The 21,500-nt window shown below is 40.4% G+C and overlaps 1 protein-coding gene across 1 annotated transcript in view; it reads left to right on the plus strand.

Annotated features, from left to right (window-relative positions):
* The window catches only part of SIM2 (SIM bHLH transcription factor 2), a 76,710-nt gene that overhangs the window by 46,195 nt on the left and 9,015 nt on the right, over positions 1–21,500 (plus strand). Inside the window, exons 4-8 of the mRNA XM_075850987.1 lie at positions 6,150–6,258; positions 15,196–15,281; positions 16,257–16,456; positions 17,902–18,008; positions 18,794–18,941. Of these exons, the coding sequence (XP_075707102.1) occupies positions 6,150–6,258; positions 15,196–15,281; positions 16,257–16,456; positions 17,902–18,008; positions 18,794–18,941 (650 nt within the window). The remainder of the gene's footprint in view (positions 1–6,149; positions 6,259–15,195; positions 15,282–16,256; positions 16,457–17,901; positions 18,009–18,793; positions 18,942–21,500) is intronic.

Raw genomic sequence — 21,500 nt, forward strand, 5'->3', positions numbered from 1 at the left:
TCAGATGAACATGGGGAAACTCGGACGTAAAAACAGCAGTTTTTCACGTCCAAGTTGCCCCCGGGCGGGTCCTGTTTTCACGGATCCCCATAGACTTGAGTCTATCGAGGGATCCGTGAAAATAGAACAAACTAGGATACGCTTTATTCTTCAACGGACCCTTTACACATTCCATTGAAATAATGGCCAAGTGAACGGTCCCATTGAAATACATGCATCCGTGTTACGGCCGTTGTTTTAATGGCCGTCACACGGACGTATACTACGGTCGTCTAAATTCGGCCTTAGTCGTAGTCTTTTGTGCTGGTGGTTATTTCTTACTTCCAGGGGCTAAATATCAGTCCTGGTCATGTAAAGGACACACGGGTGCGCGGCTCGTTACAAGACACAGCTCTGATAACTGTACTTTAATGAGCCGTGCACCTGTGTGATCATCACATGACCATGACAGATTTTTAGCCCCTGGAGGTATACAATGAAGGTTTCAATTGAACGACAGCAAGCAGAGATCTTGACAACTGTGAGGAATTGCTGCAGTGAATATATTGGAAAATTGCATAACTTTTCATTATTCAATGAACATTTATTTGCTGAAACTGTAATGCCCCTTTTAATTGTCCAATGAGTACAACTATACTTTCCTAAAGCCGTACCCCTGACGAAGAGCAGATCACTGTGGGTCTGGGGGCGGGAATGATTTGTAGTCAAAATCATTCTTTTTTTCAAACCAGTGAAATCAAGGTTATTTCTCGGAATGCAAAAAACCAAAGTTATTGAATTTAATACATTACTCTTGAATAAATGTTGTAATAAATAGAATAGAGCAGGGGGTGCTGTTGCATTGGTCTCTATGGAAAGTACTTGGCTTCCGCTGTGGTGAAAAGTGGTATTGCAATGAAATAAATTGTAATAATATTTGACATGATAATTGCTAATGAATAGCTAGTTCTTATATATATATGAGCAGCATTTTATGTTAGTTGATGCCTATGTAAAATCTGTAAAGCTGTTTTCCAAACTCTAAGGCCCCATGCACACGACCGTAGATAGCAATCCTGGCGGGTTTTTGTTTTTTTAAAGGAAAAAATGGGAAAATAATTTTTTTGAGCTTTTAATGTTTCACATTTTTTTGTACATGAATAAAAACCTTATTTAACTGTTTTTGACATTTTTTTTAATCCTCCCGGGGGGACTTGAACAAGTGATCGCTTGATCGCTGGTAGAATACACTGCAATATCTATGCAATTTTTACTATTTACTAATAAAGAAGTTGGACCAGAATCCTATGTTTTTCTAAAAAGCCCTGTACCTGCCATAGTTCTGAAAATATAACTCCCCACGCCATCATTCCTTTAGGCTTTATTCAGAAGAACGGGAAAAACGTCCGTGCAACGCGCGTGATTTGCACGCGCGTTGCACGGACCTATATTAGTCTATGGGGCCGTGCAGACATGTCCGTGATTTTTACTCAGCGTGAGTCCGCTGAAAAAAAGTCACGATATGTCCGTTCTTTTGCCGTTTTGCGCGAATCACGCACCCATTGAAGTCAATGGGTGCGTGAAAACCATGCATGCCGCACGGAAGCACTTCCGTGCTAACTGCGTGATTCGCGCAACAGCTGTCAAAAGGATGAATGTAAACAGAAAAGCACCACGTGCTTTTCTGTTTACAAACATCCAAATGGAGTGTCATAATGATGGCGGCTGCATGAAAAGCACGCAGCCGCCCATCATATGCTGCTGCCACACGGAGCTGTTAAGTGTTTTTTGCGCACGCAAAACACCGCGTTTTTGCGCGCGCAAAAACGCCACGCTCGTGTGAGTGAGGCCTTATTATGTTCTTCCCTTCTCTGTTTTCTGAGTCCGGTTTCCCCGTTCCTCTGACCATGTTCATTCCACAAATTGGGAAGTCTTACATGAGGTACTTTGGGGGGGGGGGGTTTGGTCAAAAATGTAATTTTTGACAAATTTTCAGTAACATTAGTGAATTTTAAAAGGCAATTGAGTGTTACATGGAATTCTGGAAATACCACTTTAAGTCCTGCCTTAAAGGCTACGTACACCTTTAATTGGAATCCTTTTTTTTTTTTTTTAATAAATCAATGTTTTATGTGTTTTTAAGCAACGTTTATATAGACTTTTATTACAATTTTATTTAACTTTTTAAGATATACCCCCTATGTATCCTGTATACATAGAAGATGTATCGTTCTGTCTGAGCTGCGTCCGTCAGTTCAGCTGAACTGACGGCTATGTTGAAAGCTGGTCCTACGTGTCTCCTACACCCAGGATCTCCCTAATAACGATCCCATCTAAGTCCAAGCCTAAATCGGCGATTTGATTAGTTGCTAAGATCACCACCTCCAGTTCCTGTCTGCACTAGTTTTCCTCCATGAGGCCCATCATCTCTGAGTCCTAGTTTATATACTGTAGGACCGAAGGGACGGTATGGGGAGCAATATTTTGACTATAAATATATTACAATCTTTTCTATTTGACAACTTTCTACAGGTCTGGCCTATTTGGAGGGACTTATTAAAATTTTGGACAACCCCTTTAAGGAAGGATTTGACATTAAGCCTAGGTATCAGCGGTCTGCTGACTGGTATTATAACCTGCCTAGTGATTCTAAGGGCATCCGACATAAATCATTGAATATGTAACACACCAGGAGGCCTCTGTAGACCAGAGGTAAACATTACAGGCTTGTTGTAAAGTGATGGGAAACATGGATATCAGCACCATGTCCAGCGCTGACACATCTGGAAGCCATTGTGCGTGCGTATGGTAATCCGCGCACCCCACCAGAGCCCTGATAATACCAGAGATTGGAATATTCCTTTCTATTCATGCTGCTTTGAATTTAATATGTCTGGCGATTTGTCATGTTCGGTAAAACCTCCTGTCTTTACAAAAATTATTTTGTGATATTGTAAATCGTTTCTCCTTTCAGCAGAGAGAAATTACATTTGTGTGGTTGGAAAACAGATAAGGAAACATAAGGTCTATTGGATGAATTTGACTTTTTCTAAAGTCCTGGGGGATCGAAGGAAATCTCATATAATTTTATAGTATGTGGACTAGTGCAGGACTTTAATATCATCTCTAACAATAAAGCCAGGAGTATTTCATGCTGTAATAAGCCTGAGATACACACCGAATTACTGCCGAGATATGGGAGATATATTGCTAGGCTGAGGAACAGATTTAAAGGAAAACTCCACATTCACAGAATTATTTACTCCAAGCCGTGGCAAAGTAAGAGGAATCGCAGTCACAGCAAATGCGATCTCCATGCCATAGGCCACTATCTCAGTCAAATTAGGCCCACCTAGGGCCAGGACAAGGGGTAGGCAGAATAGGCAGCCGCCTAGGGTGCCATTGGGTAGGAGGCACAATTTATGTAGGTGCTGAGACACATTACATAGTGCATTGGTGAGGTGTCACTCAGGAATAGACATTCACTGTTTGACTGGCGCTCGCTGTAGCCGATCATCAGTTTTCTGTAGAGGGAGGAGCTACGCGAGCCGGGAGACCCGACTACAGATATGTGTAGGGGTCGCCAGTCAGCGCTGCATGGAGAACTAGAACTTAGTTTAGTTACAGTTTTGCAACAAGGAAATCTCAATGAAAACCTATAAAGGTGTTTATATCTATACAGTCACATGCCTGACCGGAAGCATAACCAGGAATGTGTGTGTATCTGCGTACTGTATATATATGTGTTATATAGCTGCGTGTTATATGTGTTATATATCTGTGTATATGTGTATATACTATGTATATTTATCTGTGTATGTATATGTATCTGCGTACTGCATATATGTGTGTTATATACCTGCGTATATGTGTATATACTATATATATTTATCGGTGTGTATACAGTATGTATCTGCATATTGTTTGTATGTGTGTTATATATCTGTGTATATGTTTATATACTATATATATATATATTTTTTTTGTGTGCATATGTATGTGTATATGAACTATACTGTATATATATATGTGTGTGTGTTTATATCTGTGTATTGTATATGTGTATTATACTGTATATGTGTGTATATGTATGTATACAGTATATTTATTTGTGTGTGTGTGTGTGTGTGTGTGTGTGTGTGTGTGTGTGTGTGTGTGTGTGTGTGTATCTGGGTATATGTATGTGTATGTTTCTGTGTGTGTGTATATACAGTATATCTGCAAATAAGTGTGTGTGTGTGTGTGTGTGTGTGTATAAACACCGATAAGCCATAACAATAAAACCTCTGATGAAGTGGTTAGGACCTACCAAAAGTGGTTCAAGGAAGGGCAACCGGTGTACCGGAGATGGGGACATGGGCGTCCAAGTCTCATAGATGTGCGTGGGGAGTGAAGGCTAGCCCATCTGGTCTAATCCTACAGAAGAGCTGCTGTAGCACAAATTACTGCAAAACTTACTTCTGTCTATGACAGAAAGATGTCACAACATGTAGAGAATTGCAGCTTGCTGTGTTTTCAGGGTGTGTAGCCGCAGACCGGTCAGTTCCCATGTTGACCCCTGTCCACCGACGAACGCCTACAATGGGCACATGAACATCAGAACTGGACCATAGAGCAATGCAGATGGCCTAGTCAGATGGGTCACATTTTCTTTTACATCATGTGGTCGGCCGGGTGGGTGTGTGAAGACTGGTGAAGAGGTGGCACCAGGATGCATTATGGGAAGAAGACCAGCCGGCAGATGCAGTGTGATGTTCTGGCCAATGTTCTGCTGGTAACCATGGTTACTGGTATTCATGTGAATGTGACACAGACCACCTACCTAACTATTCATGCAGATAAAGTACCCCCCTTCATAACAATGATATTCTCAAATGGCAGTGGTCTCTTTCAGCAGAATAATGCCCCTGCCACACTGCAGACATTGGAATGGTCTCAGGAACATGACAAAGAGATCAAGGTGACGACTTATCTCCAAATTCCCCAGATCAATCCCATCGATCATCTGTGGGATGTGCTGGAAAAACAAGTCCGATCCATGGAGTCCGCACCTCAAAATTTACAGGATCTGCTGCTAACATCTTCGTGCCAGATATCACAGAAGCCTTCACAGATCTTGTGGAGTCCATGCCTCAACGGCTGGAGGCTGTTTTGGTGACATGAGGGCAGCCTACAAGATTAGTCGAATGGGTTCAATGTTATGGCTGATAAGTGTGTGTGTGTGTGTGTGTGTGTGTGTGTGTGTATATAAAGTAAACCTTCTGTTCTCTAATGTACCCTGAACATATAATCAGTGTGATGTGATCGGTAGCGCTATGGGGCACGTTTAATAAAATTAAGAACTTGAGTAAAATTTCATAATGTACAGTATGTTAGAAAAATGATGTGCGCCATATTTATGAAAGGCTTGCACCATGTTTCAATTTGTATGTTGTAAGTTGCAAAACTAAACGTGTATTATCTTTCTTTGTTAATTGTTGCTCTTATGACAATGTCCTTGGTCAGCGTTGATCTTGGGTTCCTTGGTCCCACCAGAGGAGATGATTCTGTGGTCCAACCTCCATCTATACAGAACACGTTGCGTCCACTCTTAATTCCATTGTAATATTTGCTGTTGTCATTGTACACACAGGACATATCATTAATAAGACCTAATAGGTCATTTGTGATCATCCCATAAGAAATAAACCCTAGTGGTAAGTGATTGACTGCAAAGTCACCTCCAAATGGGGTTGACTTCTGCTGGACCTTTGTGGCCCATTAATATGTCAGAGCCTGGGCCCACTGGAGGATCCTGCCCTTTGTCATTAAGGATAATACAATAGCGTTTCTTTGCAATATGGGTTTCCTTTTGGCCAGAAGCTACGTGAATTCATCATCAGATACAACCGGCAGCAGGAGCTACGTAGGGTTCTAGATCATTATATGGTATCGTCCATTCTCCAGAAGAATCCACAAACGTTGTCTTCTAAGTAAATGAATCCGTTACCATTGTGAAGAGGAGATGTTCTCGAATGTTTCGGGATTTAATAGCAGTAGAAGGTTTAGTGCCGGTGTCTGTAGAACTCTCCTCCTCGATGAAATTTCATTGTTCTTCAGGGATAAGAATTGAGACATTACATTCATATTAGGTATCGTCTGCTAACTCTATTTGTGGTTTCTCCTTGTAGGTGGAACTGACCGGCAATAGTATTTATGAATATATCCATCCTTCCGATCATGATGAGATGACGGCCGTACTGACAGCTCATCAGCCCCTTCACCCGCACTTATTACAAGGTAAATGTCTATTTCGTGCTGGAACAAATTTCTCATATTAGTCAGCTTTATTTTTGCTTCATATATTGGTGTCGTGCGACTGTTCAGCATCGAAACCAGACAGCTCATTCTGGAATATAGTATGAGGTGTAAGTATAGGGTAAGACGGCCTGTATTTTTTAAAAATTTTATGTAGTTGTTTGAAAGCTATAGGGTGCCTGGTCTTCAGATGGCCTTTGATAAATATAGTGGATTCCAATAGATTGCATCGAAGATACAAGATGCTAACACAAAAGTTTTCCACGATTTAGTTGATTTCTACCTAAAACTCTGATTGGACCCTGACTTTTGGAGAAACATTGACTGAAAAGGCAGTGATGGATCTATAGGTATGGTGATGATTTACGATGCCAGGTGCCCCATTCCGGGTCAAGTTTTTGTTCGCCCTCATACTTTTCCATCCCTATGTATGGGGGAAGAGCGTCAGGACCCTAAGGCTGGTTAACCCTAATTTTTTTTTATCCTTGTCTGGTAAGGATGGAGCACTACTAAGCGTTACAGAATTCGTGAAAAGCTTTTTGTTGGCAAGGACAGCCAATACAGCTATTATGTGGTACTTAGAGAGAGATGGCAAAGTCTGATGAGTGGAAAGCATCTGAGCAAGGATACCCTCTCCACAGCCCATATAACATGAAGAAACAGAAGTGTGAGCAGCGGTGTACATAGCAAAGATTAAAATGCTCCCGCCATTTAGGTGCCAATTTTTCCCATCCAGGACAGAAGGGCCTCTAAGCCCTTTTTATGACACTTGGGCTAATTTCCTACCCCCTCTGGAGAGAGGACTCCTGCACAGGTTCTTTTCACCCAGTAACAAATGGTATAGGGCCAACCAGAGCTGGGCGCCTTCACCAAAGGCCCCATAGCAGTGGCATGGTCTGTCTCTATGGTATGTATGCCCCTGGATGTGAGAAGTTAACCCAAGGAACATGGACAGGAGATGGGCAAAGTACCAAGTTCCTCCTGTCCCAGGTGGGGAGACGTGTTCCCTCACTTGTATGTATGCCCTGAGTTGGGGGTCAATCAGATCTAGGGTTCGCCTCTCTCGACAGAGACAATGAGGCAGCCTCTCGCGTATGCGACTTTTTGGACGAAGGGGACAGAAGATGATAATATGCTGGTGGTAGGGAGTGGATGGTCATATTGCAGATCAGGTAGCATTGGAAGATCACATCACTTGACATGCTAAAAGATAGGGGGTGGGGTTGTGACAACTACTTTTTATTATTGGGATAGCTGCCATCAAAACAAATAACTTAAATATATCTTACTGCAATAAACTATATATGTAGGCATGGTGGATCTCAGAGACACCTAATCAAAATTAGAGGTAAATTAAGGATAAACGGGGGTGTGTACTTTACCTTTAAATTTTAAGGCGGTATTCTTTGACTCTAATAACTCACTAGCAGTTATGTCATGGTTTAAGGCTCCAATTATTATTCCAAGATCCTTGTACTAGTCCCTATTATTCCACATGGATTTGTCAATTCTGCACCTGTGCCCAAAGATATATATTTTTTTTGTAAAAGCCATTTTAGATCATTAACCATTTGATTTCCGCAGGGATTAGAAATATAAACTGCATTGTGTTTGTAGTATTGGATGGTTTGACTGGAATGTTTATCATAGGCCATCGTTTTTATTTCGAAGAGATTTTCTTAGTCAAACACTTCATTGTAATTCCAAACACAATATGACAACATTTTGGCTGAGATTCTTAAGATCTGGATGTGGCTTAAAGACAATCTTGGAAAGACCAGCTAATAACCAAGAAAAACACATTGTATGCAGCAAGCAGCTGTGTTGTATGCAGGGAAGCTGCCAAATGTGATATAAATCTTTACAGAAGCCCTCGTACTTTGTAAACAGATTGTTATCTTACTATAGGCAACCAGTTAGGGTTTCATTAAGGTTTACTAGTTTAAAAATTCACAATTTGAACGATGCCAGGGCTATCGTGCCTCCCGATGACCACCATGTTTAGCAAGGCGTCTTGTTGCTATCACCGAGTTTGGTTATCAGACATGTGATGCTCTTTATATTGCTACATAAGGCTATTAGGACTGTTTTTACAACATTTTATGCAACACGTCAATTAGTGTATAAGCAAACGCTGCTTGTAAGGGGTATGTACACTTCAGTATCCAATTTTTATTACTTTTATACATTAAAAAAAACTACCGTTTTGTGTATACAGCTCCTATGCAGAACTATGTGTCTCCATGGGTACAGACTACGAACAAACACTGTGTAGTCTGATCCTACAGACGTGTTACTTTCTCTCTTCCTGAAAACTGCAGGATCAGACAGCACACAGTGCTAAAAACATTGGATTATTCAGTCACCTGACTAGGTGATATGGCCGTTGGCCGTGATGTTACAGTATATGACACTACGCCGATTGCTGAATTCTTCACCAGTCGCCTTTGGATATAGAGAGGGTGGTGGACTGGGGGCCTGGTGCAAAATATTTGAATAAATCATAGTAATAGTTTTGCTTTACTAAAAATAAATAAAAGTTGCACCAATGACAGCTCCGTTAAAAGGATATCAACAAGGTGACAAGCTTTATGGATAAAATATGTTGACGTGATAAGTGACCTGCAGATGATTCCTAAATTACAGAGAAATTTACTGGATGTACTTTAGCTGCTGAATTGTGCTGGGATTTTGTGATGTGAGAGGGGAAGAGAGAGCTGTTTCAATTACAGTCTGGACACAGAGAACGTGTTTCCCATACTTCACATGCATTTTATTCTGTCTCTGGGGTGCACTTTTCATGTACATCCCCTTTAATAGTGATTACACTTAAGTATATTAATGACAATTACAAAATGGCCACCTCCATTTGTTCCTTACACAGGCACTCCAGGCCACATCATCCTATAAATACAACATTTCCAATTCATCATCCTTAAATATTGTATGTGACAGGATTGAACATTATGAATAGTGTAAATCAAAGGGGACATAAAACACCCGGCCGAGACGCTGTGAGGCTTTCTGTATATCAAAGGCCGCAACAAACGCCAACGGCTTTGGCTCCCCAGATGAAGTATTAAAACCAGCTGTTGGTGTTTGCGGACAATGTGATAGAAATTATTTCTGATTTCTCCATCCTCTACCAGTTCAAAAATCCAATCTGCTTGTATGACACTCTTCATTCTCCAGCAGACAGAATTTCTTTACCCATAATTTAACTATTTTAACTGCGGTCACTTCCACCACATGAAAGAAACAAGAAGTCCTTGGTGGTTCCAGTGAATATAATGCTGTCTGAACATTCAAAAATATCGGGGGTCCCCGCTCTGTGCAGCTATAGGGACTAAAAGCGCAAGTATATCAGTTTTGACGTTTTTTGTTTGCATTGCACATGTGATTTTTTTTCTAAGGCTCTGTTTCCATTCACATTTCGTTCTTGTTTACGTCAGAGGTATACTTCAGTATTATTCCACGATGTGTTCCACATACGTATACCTCCGACACGTGCCACTGTATAGCCATACGTCAGCCATTGGCTGCAATTTGAAAACAAGACGGGAAAGGAGCTACAAAAAGAGTCTGGAGGACCCGACATGTTTGTGTTGCAAGTCTCCTGTGGGGGCGCTGTAGGGGAAATGAAAGCTTGCAGACAGGTTTGCTTTGATCAGCTTATTGTCTGGAGACTCTTCTAACAAAAAGAAGTTTCCAAAAGCAGAAAAAACATTTTTAAGAAGCACTTCTTAAAATAAAAAATATGCACGTTCTTGAGTGATGTTTCTTAGCTTTCCTAGAGTCTTGAATGGCTAATCTGCTAATGTCTAGTCAAGAAGTATTATGTGAGCTGGGGATATTCAACTATTTATAGGAGGTTTTCTGACCCTTAATAAAAGGGTGCAGGAGACTCCAAATAGCATAAAATAACAAAGGTGCCCACCATAAAATTCCCACATGTTCCCGATCCCCCACCAGCTCTTGTTTACTTTAGCACCGCAATGACACCACAGTGGTGACATCCTGTACCAACTGACATCTTTGCTGCAGACAGAAATTGGCCTCAGGGTCACATGTCAGAGACGGGACATAATTGGAGCGCTAAAGTAAACCAGAGCCCGCAAAGAACTGGAAACATGCGGCTCGGACACAACGGGCATTTTAAATGGGGAGCATAGTGCCCTGTGGTATTTTAAGCTATTTAGATCCTTTTTATTTTAGGTTGGAAATCCCCTTTAAGTGGACTGGGTGTTTCAGGAGTCCAGAAAAACTGGGTCCTTTTTTAGGCCCATAATGGTTGCCATATTGTTTTTTACGCAGGTTTTATTGAAACAGGTGTAACCATTAAATAGCAATTTTACCTTCTCCACTGAAGAGGACAATTTAAGACTTACGTACAATTACTGGTACAGTTTTGAATTTAAGGGAATTCCTCTTTAAATAGAGGCGGAGTTAGATAAAAAATGCTATATAACATTTTACGCTCCTTCACTTCTCCTGTAGAATATTCCTTTAAGAATCAGCCTTATACATGAGGAATGATGTAACCATTATCCAGATATTTAGCGCTAATCGTACAATATTACACTAAGTCACCGCAGAATATTTGTTAAAGGGATTGCTAAGAATTTCCATAAGTGGCATAATACACTCATAGCAGTTCATGTTTCCCGCGCTATAATACCATAATGTAGCACGAGACTGGCGGGGGTGATATTCCACACCACAGTCTGTTCCCCTACATTCCCCCCGGCCATATTTCTTCTGGATGATGAATATTTATACAGACATCGGCGACTCCTGGAAACAATATGGTATTGGATATATAGCGGTGAGGTTTGTCTAGAAATCTCCGCTTAATCCCCTATGATCAGAGCATTTACGAAGACGTACTTTACGAGTAGTTAATCCAGTTACTATGCAAAGTCCTGAACAATGTAACAGGCTTCATAGTCCAGAATCAGCAAAACTCACATTGATTTCCTTAGTTCCTACTAGCGCTAATTTAGGGCACGGTATTTTTTACACCAGTAATACAGTCCATGGCCCCATAGACACTAATGTTAAAAAAAATAATGTGAAAAATGGAAGATTAGGCAACTTTACAATTAGCCTAAGTTAAAAATCTCCTATCCTTTTGTGTATGCAGCTCCTATGCAGATCCATGTGTCTCCATGTTAACGTCAAAATACCCTCCCTTCCATGTGTCTCATACTTCTTACTAACATACATTTGGTAGATTAACAAGAAGTAGGGTACAGATGAATGTCAATATATGCAGGATCAGACTACACATAGTTTGCTTGTAGTCTGTTTCCATGGAGACACATAGGTCTACATATACAAGACATTTTTAAGACGATCTGTAAAGTTGCTTCATTTTTTCATTTTAACAATAAAAACAATGGTCAGGAAGATGGACCTTCCTTTTAAAGTGGGTCTTTCATTAAAATATATTTTTTTCATAAACCAGTAGTACACGTGAATATATAAAATATTGTAATATATCTTATCAGGGAAAAGTGCCTTTTTCTTTACCTCCCAACACCTTGTTTCCTGCCTAAAGGCTCTCTGTAAATGTTCACAGACCTCCTCACTCACCAAAAAAATCCCTCTAGTTTGAAACAGTATATATTACAAGTAAAAGAGGTGAGGAGGGAGATGCAGCTGCAGACTTATGGTGTAATAGTGGACCAGTCATTATGATATGCTGCCTTTCAATAGGACAGTATATTCTGATGATCGAACCTCTGCATGGTCAAACACACCAGAGACTTGTTTCTGGATCTATACAATTTTAAGTCTACTGTTTATAGGGCACGGCAGACCATTTGGTGGTACTGCAGCCCTGAGAAAACATCAAAGAAACAACAGAGCAGGGACTATGTGCTGCAGTAAAGCCTGGGTAACTGTATGACAGAATGATAGCTCTCTGGCTTACTTATTCCTGAACCCAGCTACAAGGATAATAGGCTGACATATGTGTAATAAGGGCCTGTTCACAACAGCGCTGCCCTTCCGTTGAGGGGCTCCGTCTGAGGTTTCCGTCAGGTTAACCCCTCAACGGAAAGGCAAATGGAAATCTTAGCTTCGGTTTCCCTCACCAGTGATCTCAATGGTGACGGAAACGTTGTTAATGGTTTCCGTTGGTCACCATTATGACAGGGTTCCGTTGTTTTGACGGAATCAATAACGCAGTCGACTAAACCCCTCAACGGAAGGGCAACGCTGATGTGAACAGGCCCTTAGAAGAGTTCATACTCAGCTCTTAAATTTATATTTTTTAGCAGATGCTTATGCAATACACAATTAATAATCAGCACTACATCACTGTGGTATTGACAGGGTCACAGTTTTAATTTTCCGGTAGGAAGATGTTACAGGTGTGAAGTACTTTTCTGCCCACTTTTTTCAAACCACATCTTGGCTTATGTCTAGTGTCTTCCCCCATTAACAGCATTGTTGTACCACAATTTAGTATGTAATAAAATAAGTGGTCCTGGTAACTTTTCCTACAACTGCTTTCTTAAAGGGCTACTCCGCTTTGTACAATCCCTACTTGTGAGAATGGTCCCTTGACAATACAAAGATAAAAAAGTGTCCCCCTGTTTGGACCCCTAGTGATCATCTCTAATCTGTGCGGAAACATGGCAGTACGTTTTTAATTTCCCTGCAGCTCCACCACAGGCGAAATAAAGCATTGCGCAGTTTCCACATTTACATACATGTGTGAACAAAGGCAATGTTTTTGCTTATGCTTCACTTTAATAAGGTTTATACTTAAAGCTCCTAAAACGGCAATTCCCATACACTGATACGCAGGCCACACAGCATATGTGCTTCGGGGTGTGTCTATCTCTGAACATGTCTATGGGTTGTATCAATCTCAGCACAATTCTAAGGGGTGTGTCTATCTCTAAACAATTCTAAGGGGTGTGTCTATCTCTGAACAATTCTAAGGGGTGTGTCTATCTCTGAACAATTCTAAGGGGTGTGTCTATCTCTGAACAATTCTAAGGGGTGTGTCTATCTCTGAACAATTCTAAGGGGTGTGTCTATCTCTGAACAATTCTAAGGGGTGTGTCTATCTCTGAACAATTCTAAGGGGTGTGTCTATCTCTGAAGACGTCTATGTGATGTGCCTATCTCTGAGCATGTCTGATCAGGTCTATAAGGTTGCCCATGTACAGGAAGCTGTGAAACAATCTAGTAATAGGGCTGGACATGGGCGGAACCCTGAATATTCTTTTGGCCCAGTTTTGATTAAGGAAAATTACACTGCCAGAGAAGAAATATTCGAGGATGTCATTGTGTATTTTGTAAGAAAATAACCTGCACAAAGTGCCAATATTTTTTTTAATATTACTCAAAAAGGATTTGTGCAAAAACATACAAAAAGCACATTCAGAATTAAAAAAGCTCTTCTATTTTAAACCTTAAAAAGATATTTGTTATATGTGACCCTCAGTGTGAGGTTCCTCAAATCCCCAAGATATTATTTTCCTATGAGAGAGAAGCCGGTAAAGCTTAGGAGAACTTATGTACAAAATGACTATTATTACTACATTAACCTCTAGACTAAGGAATATTGGATCTGACATGGTAAATGGATACTCCATTATTTACTGAGAGGCAATAATTACCTGAATTATTCCTAATCCCAAAACCTGAAACACTCTGAAGCCTTGTATAGCTGGTCCAACTAACTACAAATTGTATCTACACATATAACACAGAATACAGGGGTCATTTACCATTTTAACTTCATAACAAATTATACTCCCAAATATAATGTAAGAATCAAGATATTGCCCATGTTTTGTTTGGTGCATGTTTGTTAGGAAGCACATTTAGGCCCTGTTCCCACTGAGTTTTTTTGCAGGCAGAAAATTCTGCCTCAAAATTCCATCTGGTTTTTCGTTGCGTTTTTCGCCTGCAGCCATTGAGCGCCACGGGCAAAAACGCAGCGAAATACGCTTTCTCTGCCTCCTATTGATGTCAATGAGAGGTCAGAGACAAAAACCCCCCGAAGATAGGGCTAGTCGCTTCTTTTTCCCGCAAGACGGTTTTTCCGCTCGTTGCAAAAAAAACGCCTCTGCCTCCCATTGAAATCAATGGGATGCATTTTGGGCAGTTGTTTTGCGTGTTTTTTGACGCGGTTACAGCTTTACAGAACTTTTGGTAGCTGAAGTTGCAAGGAACAGTCTCATGTATGCAATTTTAGTTAATTAAGTAATTTTTGTAATAATTTATTTATTTTTATAAAATTCCTGGGGTGGCCCTAAAGACTGGGTGTGTGTGCTTTATGGCAGCTGAAATTAATGGGAATTAATGGACAAAAAACTGTCCATAGATGATTAGTACAGTCTGCAGGGGAGGTGTGTGTGTGTGCGTGTGCGTGTGCGTGTGCGTGTGTGTGTGTGTGTGTGTGTGTGTGTGTGTGTGTGTCCTGCGTCCTGCATCCTGCCTACAATAGAGCTATCATTAACTTGCCCACCATCTAATAATAATGAGATGACCTGTCCATCCTGTCCCAGTCAATACAGTAAAGCTGACAAGTGAACTGCAGAGAACAGGAAATATCATCTTTTTGTGATGGCTCTTGTGGTCAGAGTGAGAATGGAATATTTAAATTGTTATTTTTGGTGGATAGTAACACAATGTTGTGTGCCATTCCATCACTGAATTTTTCATAGTAATTGTTCATTAGGAGTCTCCGTTCTTTATATAATTTAACTATTATATACATGAGTTTACAGCTCTGGATCAGAGTGCCCACCGTTATAATGTCATCTAAAATAATAAAAGAATCTTAAATGAAGAGTCTTTAGATGCCATAGTTTAAAATTCCTTTCTTGTACATCCAAATTTTGCTTATATATTGATATTACATGTTATTTATTCGCAAATCTATATTTCTTGCAGAATATGAAATTGAGCGGTCGTTTTTTCTACGAATGAAATGTGTTTTGGCAAAAAGAAATGCAGGACTCACATGTAGCGGATATAAGGTAAGTGTTATTACTGTGGCGAAAACCTGTAGATATACACATACATATACACACTAAAGCAGACACATAAAATGTAGTATACAGAAGCACTTTTATATATACGGCCTAATGTAGCTTTATTTACAAATTAAAATACGACAAATAAATTGATTATACCCGTCTGGCATTTACTAAACATGGATCTTTCCGAGCAGCCTAGTTTAGTGGTGTACCTACCATAGAGGCAGACCGTGCAACTGCTCTGGAGCCCATGGTTGGAGTGGGCCCAGCACTGAACTGCTTCCCATGCTTTCCGTTACACTGTCATAGCAGCTACCACTAGCTAACACTAGGGGGAGCTCACTGCATGCAGCTTTATTTACCTCCCATTCAGTTCACCCCCCTAGTGGAGGTTTCTGGAATAAGAAGTACCTGACAGCTACTTCCTGTCAGCCATATTATCCCTCCTGGAAATAATATCTCTGTCACACAGTCGGTCCTTATCTACCCTATCTCAGGTCTCCCTGGTAGTCAGTGTCACAGTAAGAGAACGGAAGCTAGCCCAGAGTGTGAAAAAGCATCTGCTGTCATTGTCCAAAGCTTATTTGTACATCAGGGACAGACAGACCAGAAGCTTCAGCCTAAATTATTGCTTCTTGAGTTAGAAATATTGTTTTTAATAATTTGAAAAACAAGAAGTGTTGCTCAGTGGTGACATTCGTGAGGAAGGAAGTAGCTAGCTTCTCCTACTGTTTAGATTTAATGGAAATCAATATATCAAGTAGTCTGGGCATAGCTGCATGGAAAAAAGTAATAAATGGAATTTATTAACAAAAATACCAGTTTAATTGTGCATCCTGATTCCCAGTCTTTGGAGATAAGTTTTACATTTGCTTGCGTAATGTTAGGGTAACCTGGGGTACAGTGAATATCAAATACTTGTGCGTGGTTGGTCTGTTTAGTGTATATGTGATATGTTTTATCTTTATGTAACAGGTGATTCACTGCAGTGGGTATCTGAAAATAAGGCAGTATATGCTGGACATTTCTTTATATGACTCCTGCTATCAAATTATAGGGCTAGTGGCTGTGGGTCAGTCCTTACCACCGAGCGCCATCACAGAGATCAAACTCCACAGTAACATGTTTATGTTCAGAGCAAGTCTGGACCTCAAACTCATTTTCCTGGACTCAAGGTAAGCAGCTCTGTAACTTGTATTACCTATAAAACCAAAATGTACTAACTTTTCTGTCATAACTCCAGTCACGTCAGGTCAATTATCCTATATATATCCTATAAATTCACCATGACAACTTCCTCTGGCAGAGAGTTCCATAGTCTCACTGCTCTTACAGTAGAGAACCCCCTTCTATGTCTGTGTAGAAACCTTCTTTCCTCTAGGCATAGAAGATCCCTCTTGTTATAGTTACAGTCCTGGGTACGAATAGATCATGAAAGAGATCTTTGTTTTGACCTTTGATATATTTATATGTTCTAGCCCAATGCTAGGGCCTTAAAGAGGATTTGTCACTAGTTTATTAATGCCCTATCTCCTAGCTAATCCAATAGGCACTGTTACACTGATAATACTAGTGAAAATTGTGTCCCAAAAAGTTTATTATTTAAAATGTTATGAGCTTTTTTCGAAATATGCAAATGAGTCCATACTAGACAAGTGGGAGGCAACAGCAGCGATTCTCCTGAGGTGGAGCTCCTCCCAGTCTCTGACGCTGTCCTATCAGCATGGAGCTGCTTCACACAGTGTGAGAGACTGAGGCTGGGGGGAAGGGGGATCACTTCAAACAGACATATCTCCGGCTGTGGACCACCTAGAACAGCGGTTCTGGTGACATATGAAAGATGAGATTCTAATCTAACCAGGATCGCAGTTCTAGCTGTGAAACAACCAGAGGTATCACCAGTTGAAAACACAGTCGGAATGGAAGCTGTGTACTATATGATCATGTTGTTTTGCTGGGCAGGGAAGAGGAAAACTGTATGACTCTGATTGGACAGCGTCATACAGAAAACATTACTCCGCCTAGAGTGAAAAGAAAGAGTCACCTCCCATTTGGCAAGTACAGCCAAATCAGCATATTTAGAGAAATGCTCATAACTTTGCAAAAAAAACGTTTTTTAAAGAAAATCGCACTGTAGTTATCAGCATCATAGTGCCTATTAGATTAGTTAAGAGGTAGGGAATTAATAAACTAGTGACAGATTGCAGAAATCTTCCTCTACTGCGCTGTCTGCAATGGAGACCAGGCAAGTCCCACCTTCAGTCAGTCCCCAGTATGAGGATGAGATGGAACATATTAGATTTGCCAGATTTCTTAATGTTATTAAAGAAGTAGAAACATCCAGTGTTTTTGCTAATTTTCTTTTTTACTATCACTCCTAATAACACAAATAAAGCACATCCAATAGATGTAATCAGGTTTTGGCACATCATTACGAGCACGATTATCTTAGTTTCATATGTTAGGAACAAAAATGTTGTATTTTGTGGAACATCCAAGATGATCCAAAGTATCTAGATGCTGCAAACTTTTGTTGAATGTGGAATGTATTAATAAATTCTACAATGATAACAAAATTGTTATAAAAAAAAAACCCTCAATCGCCCTCTTTTCTGTGCAGAGTAGCTGAATTAACCGGTTATGAACCTCAAGACCTCATAGAGAAAACTCTTTACCACCACGTCCATGGCTGTGATGTGTTCCACTTGAGATATGCTCACCATCTCTGTAAGTTTCATATATTTTTGTTGTTATTACTATTGGTTCAGGACATTTTGAGTTAATAGAGGGGAATCCCTCAATTAACCGGAGCAGATAGTGACTCCAAAGAGGTCCTCTCCCTTCGGAGGATCCGGGCTGCCATTCATTATACGGACAGCCTATTGATTTTAATGGGCACCATGTAATGCTCTATTTCTCCTGTGGTGGCGCTGCAGCAAAATTAAAGACTTGCTGCCAGGTTCCTCTTACAGATTCCAGCAGATCGCTGGGTGTTCTTTCAGCAATGTCCTAGGATGTCCTGTGATAAGCTTATTTTTAGGGGACACTTTTAACAAAATGTGATTGACCAAAGTGGAAAACCCTTATAAATAATAAGTACACTACACAAAAGATTAAAGGGATTTTTTTTAGAAATGGTAGCAGTCTTATCTATGGACTTTGTCTGGTATTGCAGCTCAACCCCATTAACTTGAATTCATTGCAATACCAGACGGAGCCCATGGATCAAATTGGCGTTGTTTCTAAAAAGAAAATGAGACATTTATTTCTAATCTCAGGCAACTCCTTTAAACAATAGCTGTAAAATTATTATGTATATAGAAAAATAGAGAAAATATCTAAAAATATAAAATTGTAAATAGATAAAAAATGAAGGTCAATTGTATAATTTATCATTTTAACTTTGTGTGAATTCTGAACGATTCATATACTTTTTATGGAATTGTGTAATTCTGTATTACCTACATCCAAAAAAATGATCTTAATCAGTGAACATTTTACTTTTGTTTTAGTGTTGGTAAAAGGCCAAGTAACTACCAAATATTATCGGTTGCTTTCCAAACATGGAGGATGGGTCTGGGTCCAAAGTTACGCAACAATCGTCCACAACAGTCGCTCTTCCAGGCCTCATTGCATCGTTAGTGTGAACTACGTCCTCACGTAAGTATCTAGGACAACCTGGTATGCGTATTGTACCCATGTTTAACTGTCCATATTCCGGATGTAACACTCTGCCCCCCCCCCCCCACCGTTCTACTGAGCCAAATGTACACCACAGGTTTAGATCTATTGTGCTGTAAGTTCTGTAGTAATGGGTCTGTAGGGATATATGGTGCTGTAAGTTCCTTTGGAAATAGTTCTGTAGAGGTTTATGGTGCTGTAAGTTCCATAGGGATCAATTGTGCTGTAGGTTCTGCAGGAATGGTTCTGTAGGGATCCATGGTGCGGTAGGTTCTGTAGGAATGGTTCTGTAGGGATCCATGGTGCTGTAGGTTCAGTAGGTATCAATGGTGCTGTAGATTCCATAGGAATGGTTCTGTAGGGATCCATGGTGCTGTATGTTCTGTAGGAATGTTTCTGTAGGGATCTATGGTGCTGTAAGTTCTGTAGGAATGGTTCTGTAGGGATCTATAGTGCTGTAAGTTCTGTAGGGATCTATGGTCCTGTAAGTTCTGTAGGGATCCCTGGTGCTGTAGGTTCTCTAGGACTGGTTCTGTAGGGATCTATGGTGCTGTAAGTTCTGTAGGGATCCCTGGTGCTGTACGTTCTGCAGGAATAATTCTGTAGGGATACATGGTGCTGTAGGTTCTGTAGGAATGTTTCTGTAGGGATCCATGGTGATGTAAGTTCTGTAGGAATGGTTCTGTAGGGATCTATAGTGCTGTAAGTTCTGTAGGGATCTATGGTGCTGTAAGTTCTGTAGGGATCTATGGTGCTGTAAGTTCTGTAGGGATCCCTGGTGCTGTAAGTTCTGTAGGAATGGTTCTGTAGGGATCTATAGTGCTGTAAGTTCTGTAGGGATCTATGGGGCTGTAAGTTCTGTAGGGATCCATGGTGCTGTAAGTTCTGTAGGGATCCCTGGTGCTGTAAGTTCTGTAGGGATCTATGGTGCTGTAAGTTCTGTAGGGATCCCTGGTGCTGTAAGTTCTGTAGGAATGGTTCTGTAGGGATCTATAGTGCTGTAAGTTCTGTAGGCATCTATGGGGCTGTAAGTTCTGTAGGGATCCATGGTGCTGTAAGTTCTGTAGGGATCCATGGTGCTGTAAGTTCTGTAGGGATCCCTGGTGCTGTAGGTTCTGCAGGAATAATTCTGTAGGGATACATGGTGCTGTAGGTTCTGTAGGAATGTTTCTGTAGACAACCCGTGGTGCTGAAGGTTCTGTAGGAATGGTTCTGTAGGGATCTATAGTGCTGTAAGTTCTGTAGGGATCTATGGTGCTGTAAGTTCTGTAGGGATTCATGGTGCTGTAGGTTCTCTAGGAATGGTTCTGTAGGGATCTATGGTGCTGTAAGTTCTGTAGGAATGGTTTTGTAGAGGTTAATGGTGCTGTAAGTTCTGAATGAAAGCTTCTGTAAGTATCTATAATGCTGTACGTTCTATGGGAATTGTTCTGTAAAGTTCTATGGTTCCGTACGTTCTTTAGGGATCTGTAGTACTGTAGGTTGGGTTCAGTACAACTTCTTGAGGTCCAGGGGTAATATCCAGAATATGGACTGTTAAACACAGGTAAAATATTCTGTCTAAATTAGGCCTTTGTTGCTGGTAATTTATTTATATATGTTTTGAATAATAATAAAAAAGAATGAACATATAAAAAACATCGGCAAGATAAATGTAAATTGAAATAATAATAATTTAAAAAAAAGATGACAGAAATCATGTGTGTTACAGGCGGAGGTTATGTACATAAAACACATTTGAATCAGTAAAATGTAAGCTAGAGGCATATATTATTAATATCAAATCTACACGGTTAGAAACGGACAGGAAGAATACATTGTTATGGGTAATTATCTCTAATACCTATTGCATAATAATAAGAATAGCAAGAACAATAATGATACGAACGCCTTCGTTTTTGAGCGTTTTTTTTAACACTGCATTCCGAGCGCCATAACTTTAATTTTTCATGTGTTTTGTGTTTTTATTTTAGATCATGCATTGTGTGGTATAAATAACATGTTACTAATAGTATGGGTCGTAACAATTGCGGCAAAATAAACTACGGACGGGAAAAACGCAGCAGAATTCAGTAGCAGCAAAGTGGATGAGATAAAACAAATCTCATCCACACGCTGCGTAAATACTGAGCGGAAAAAACGCTCAGAAATGTACCTGCGGTGCGGAAATGTATTCTGCAGCATGTCAATTGTATTTGCGTAAACGCCGCTTATATATTGAATTCAATGAGGAGCTAAATCCCGCAACAAATAGCAGTTGTTGCATTTTTTTGAGGCAGATGCGCAGCGATCCCATCGCAAAAAACGCAATTCAGAAAAAAAAAAGCCGGATACTTACCCAGAAGTCTGTGTTCCTTCCTCCAGTGCGACCTCCAGGGATGTCGTTTCATGTCATGTGACCGCTGCAGCCAATAACAGGCTGTAGCGGTGGTCACATGGGATGAAACGTCATCCAAGAAGGCCGGTCAGGGTGACATCAGAAGGCCGGCCTCCTGGGATGACGCTTCATCCCAGTTGACCGCCGCTGCAGCCAATCAC

Source organism: Rhinoderma darwinii, chromosome 2 (assembly GCF_050947455.1).
Source record: "Rhinoderma darwinii isolate aRhiDar2 chromosome 2, aRhiDar2.hap1, whole genome shotgun sequence".
In the NCBI taxonomy this organism is placed as follows: Eukaryota; Metazoa; Chordata; class Amphibia; order Anura; family Rhinodermatidae; genus Rhinoderma; species Rhinoderma darwinii.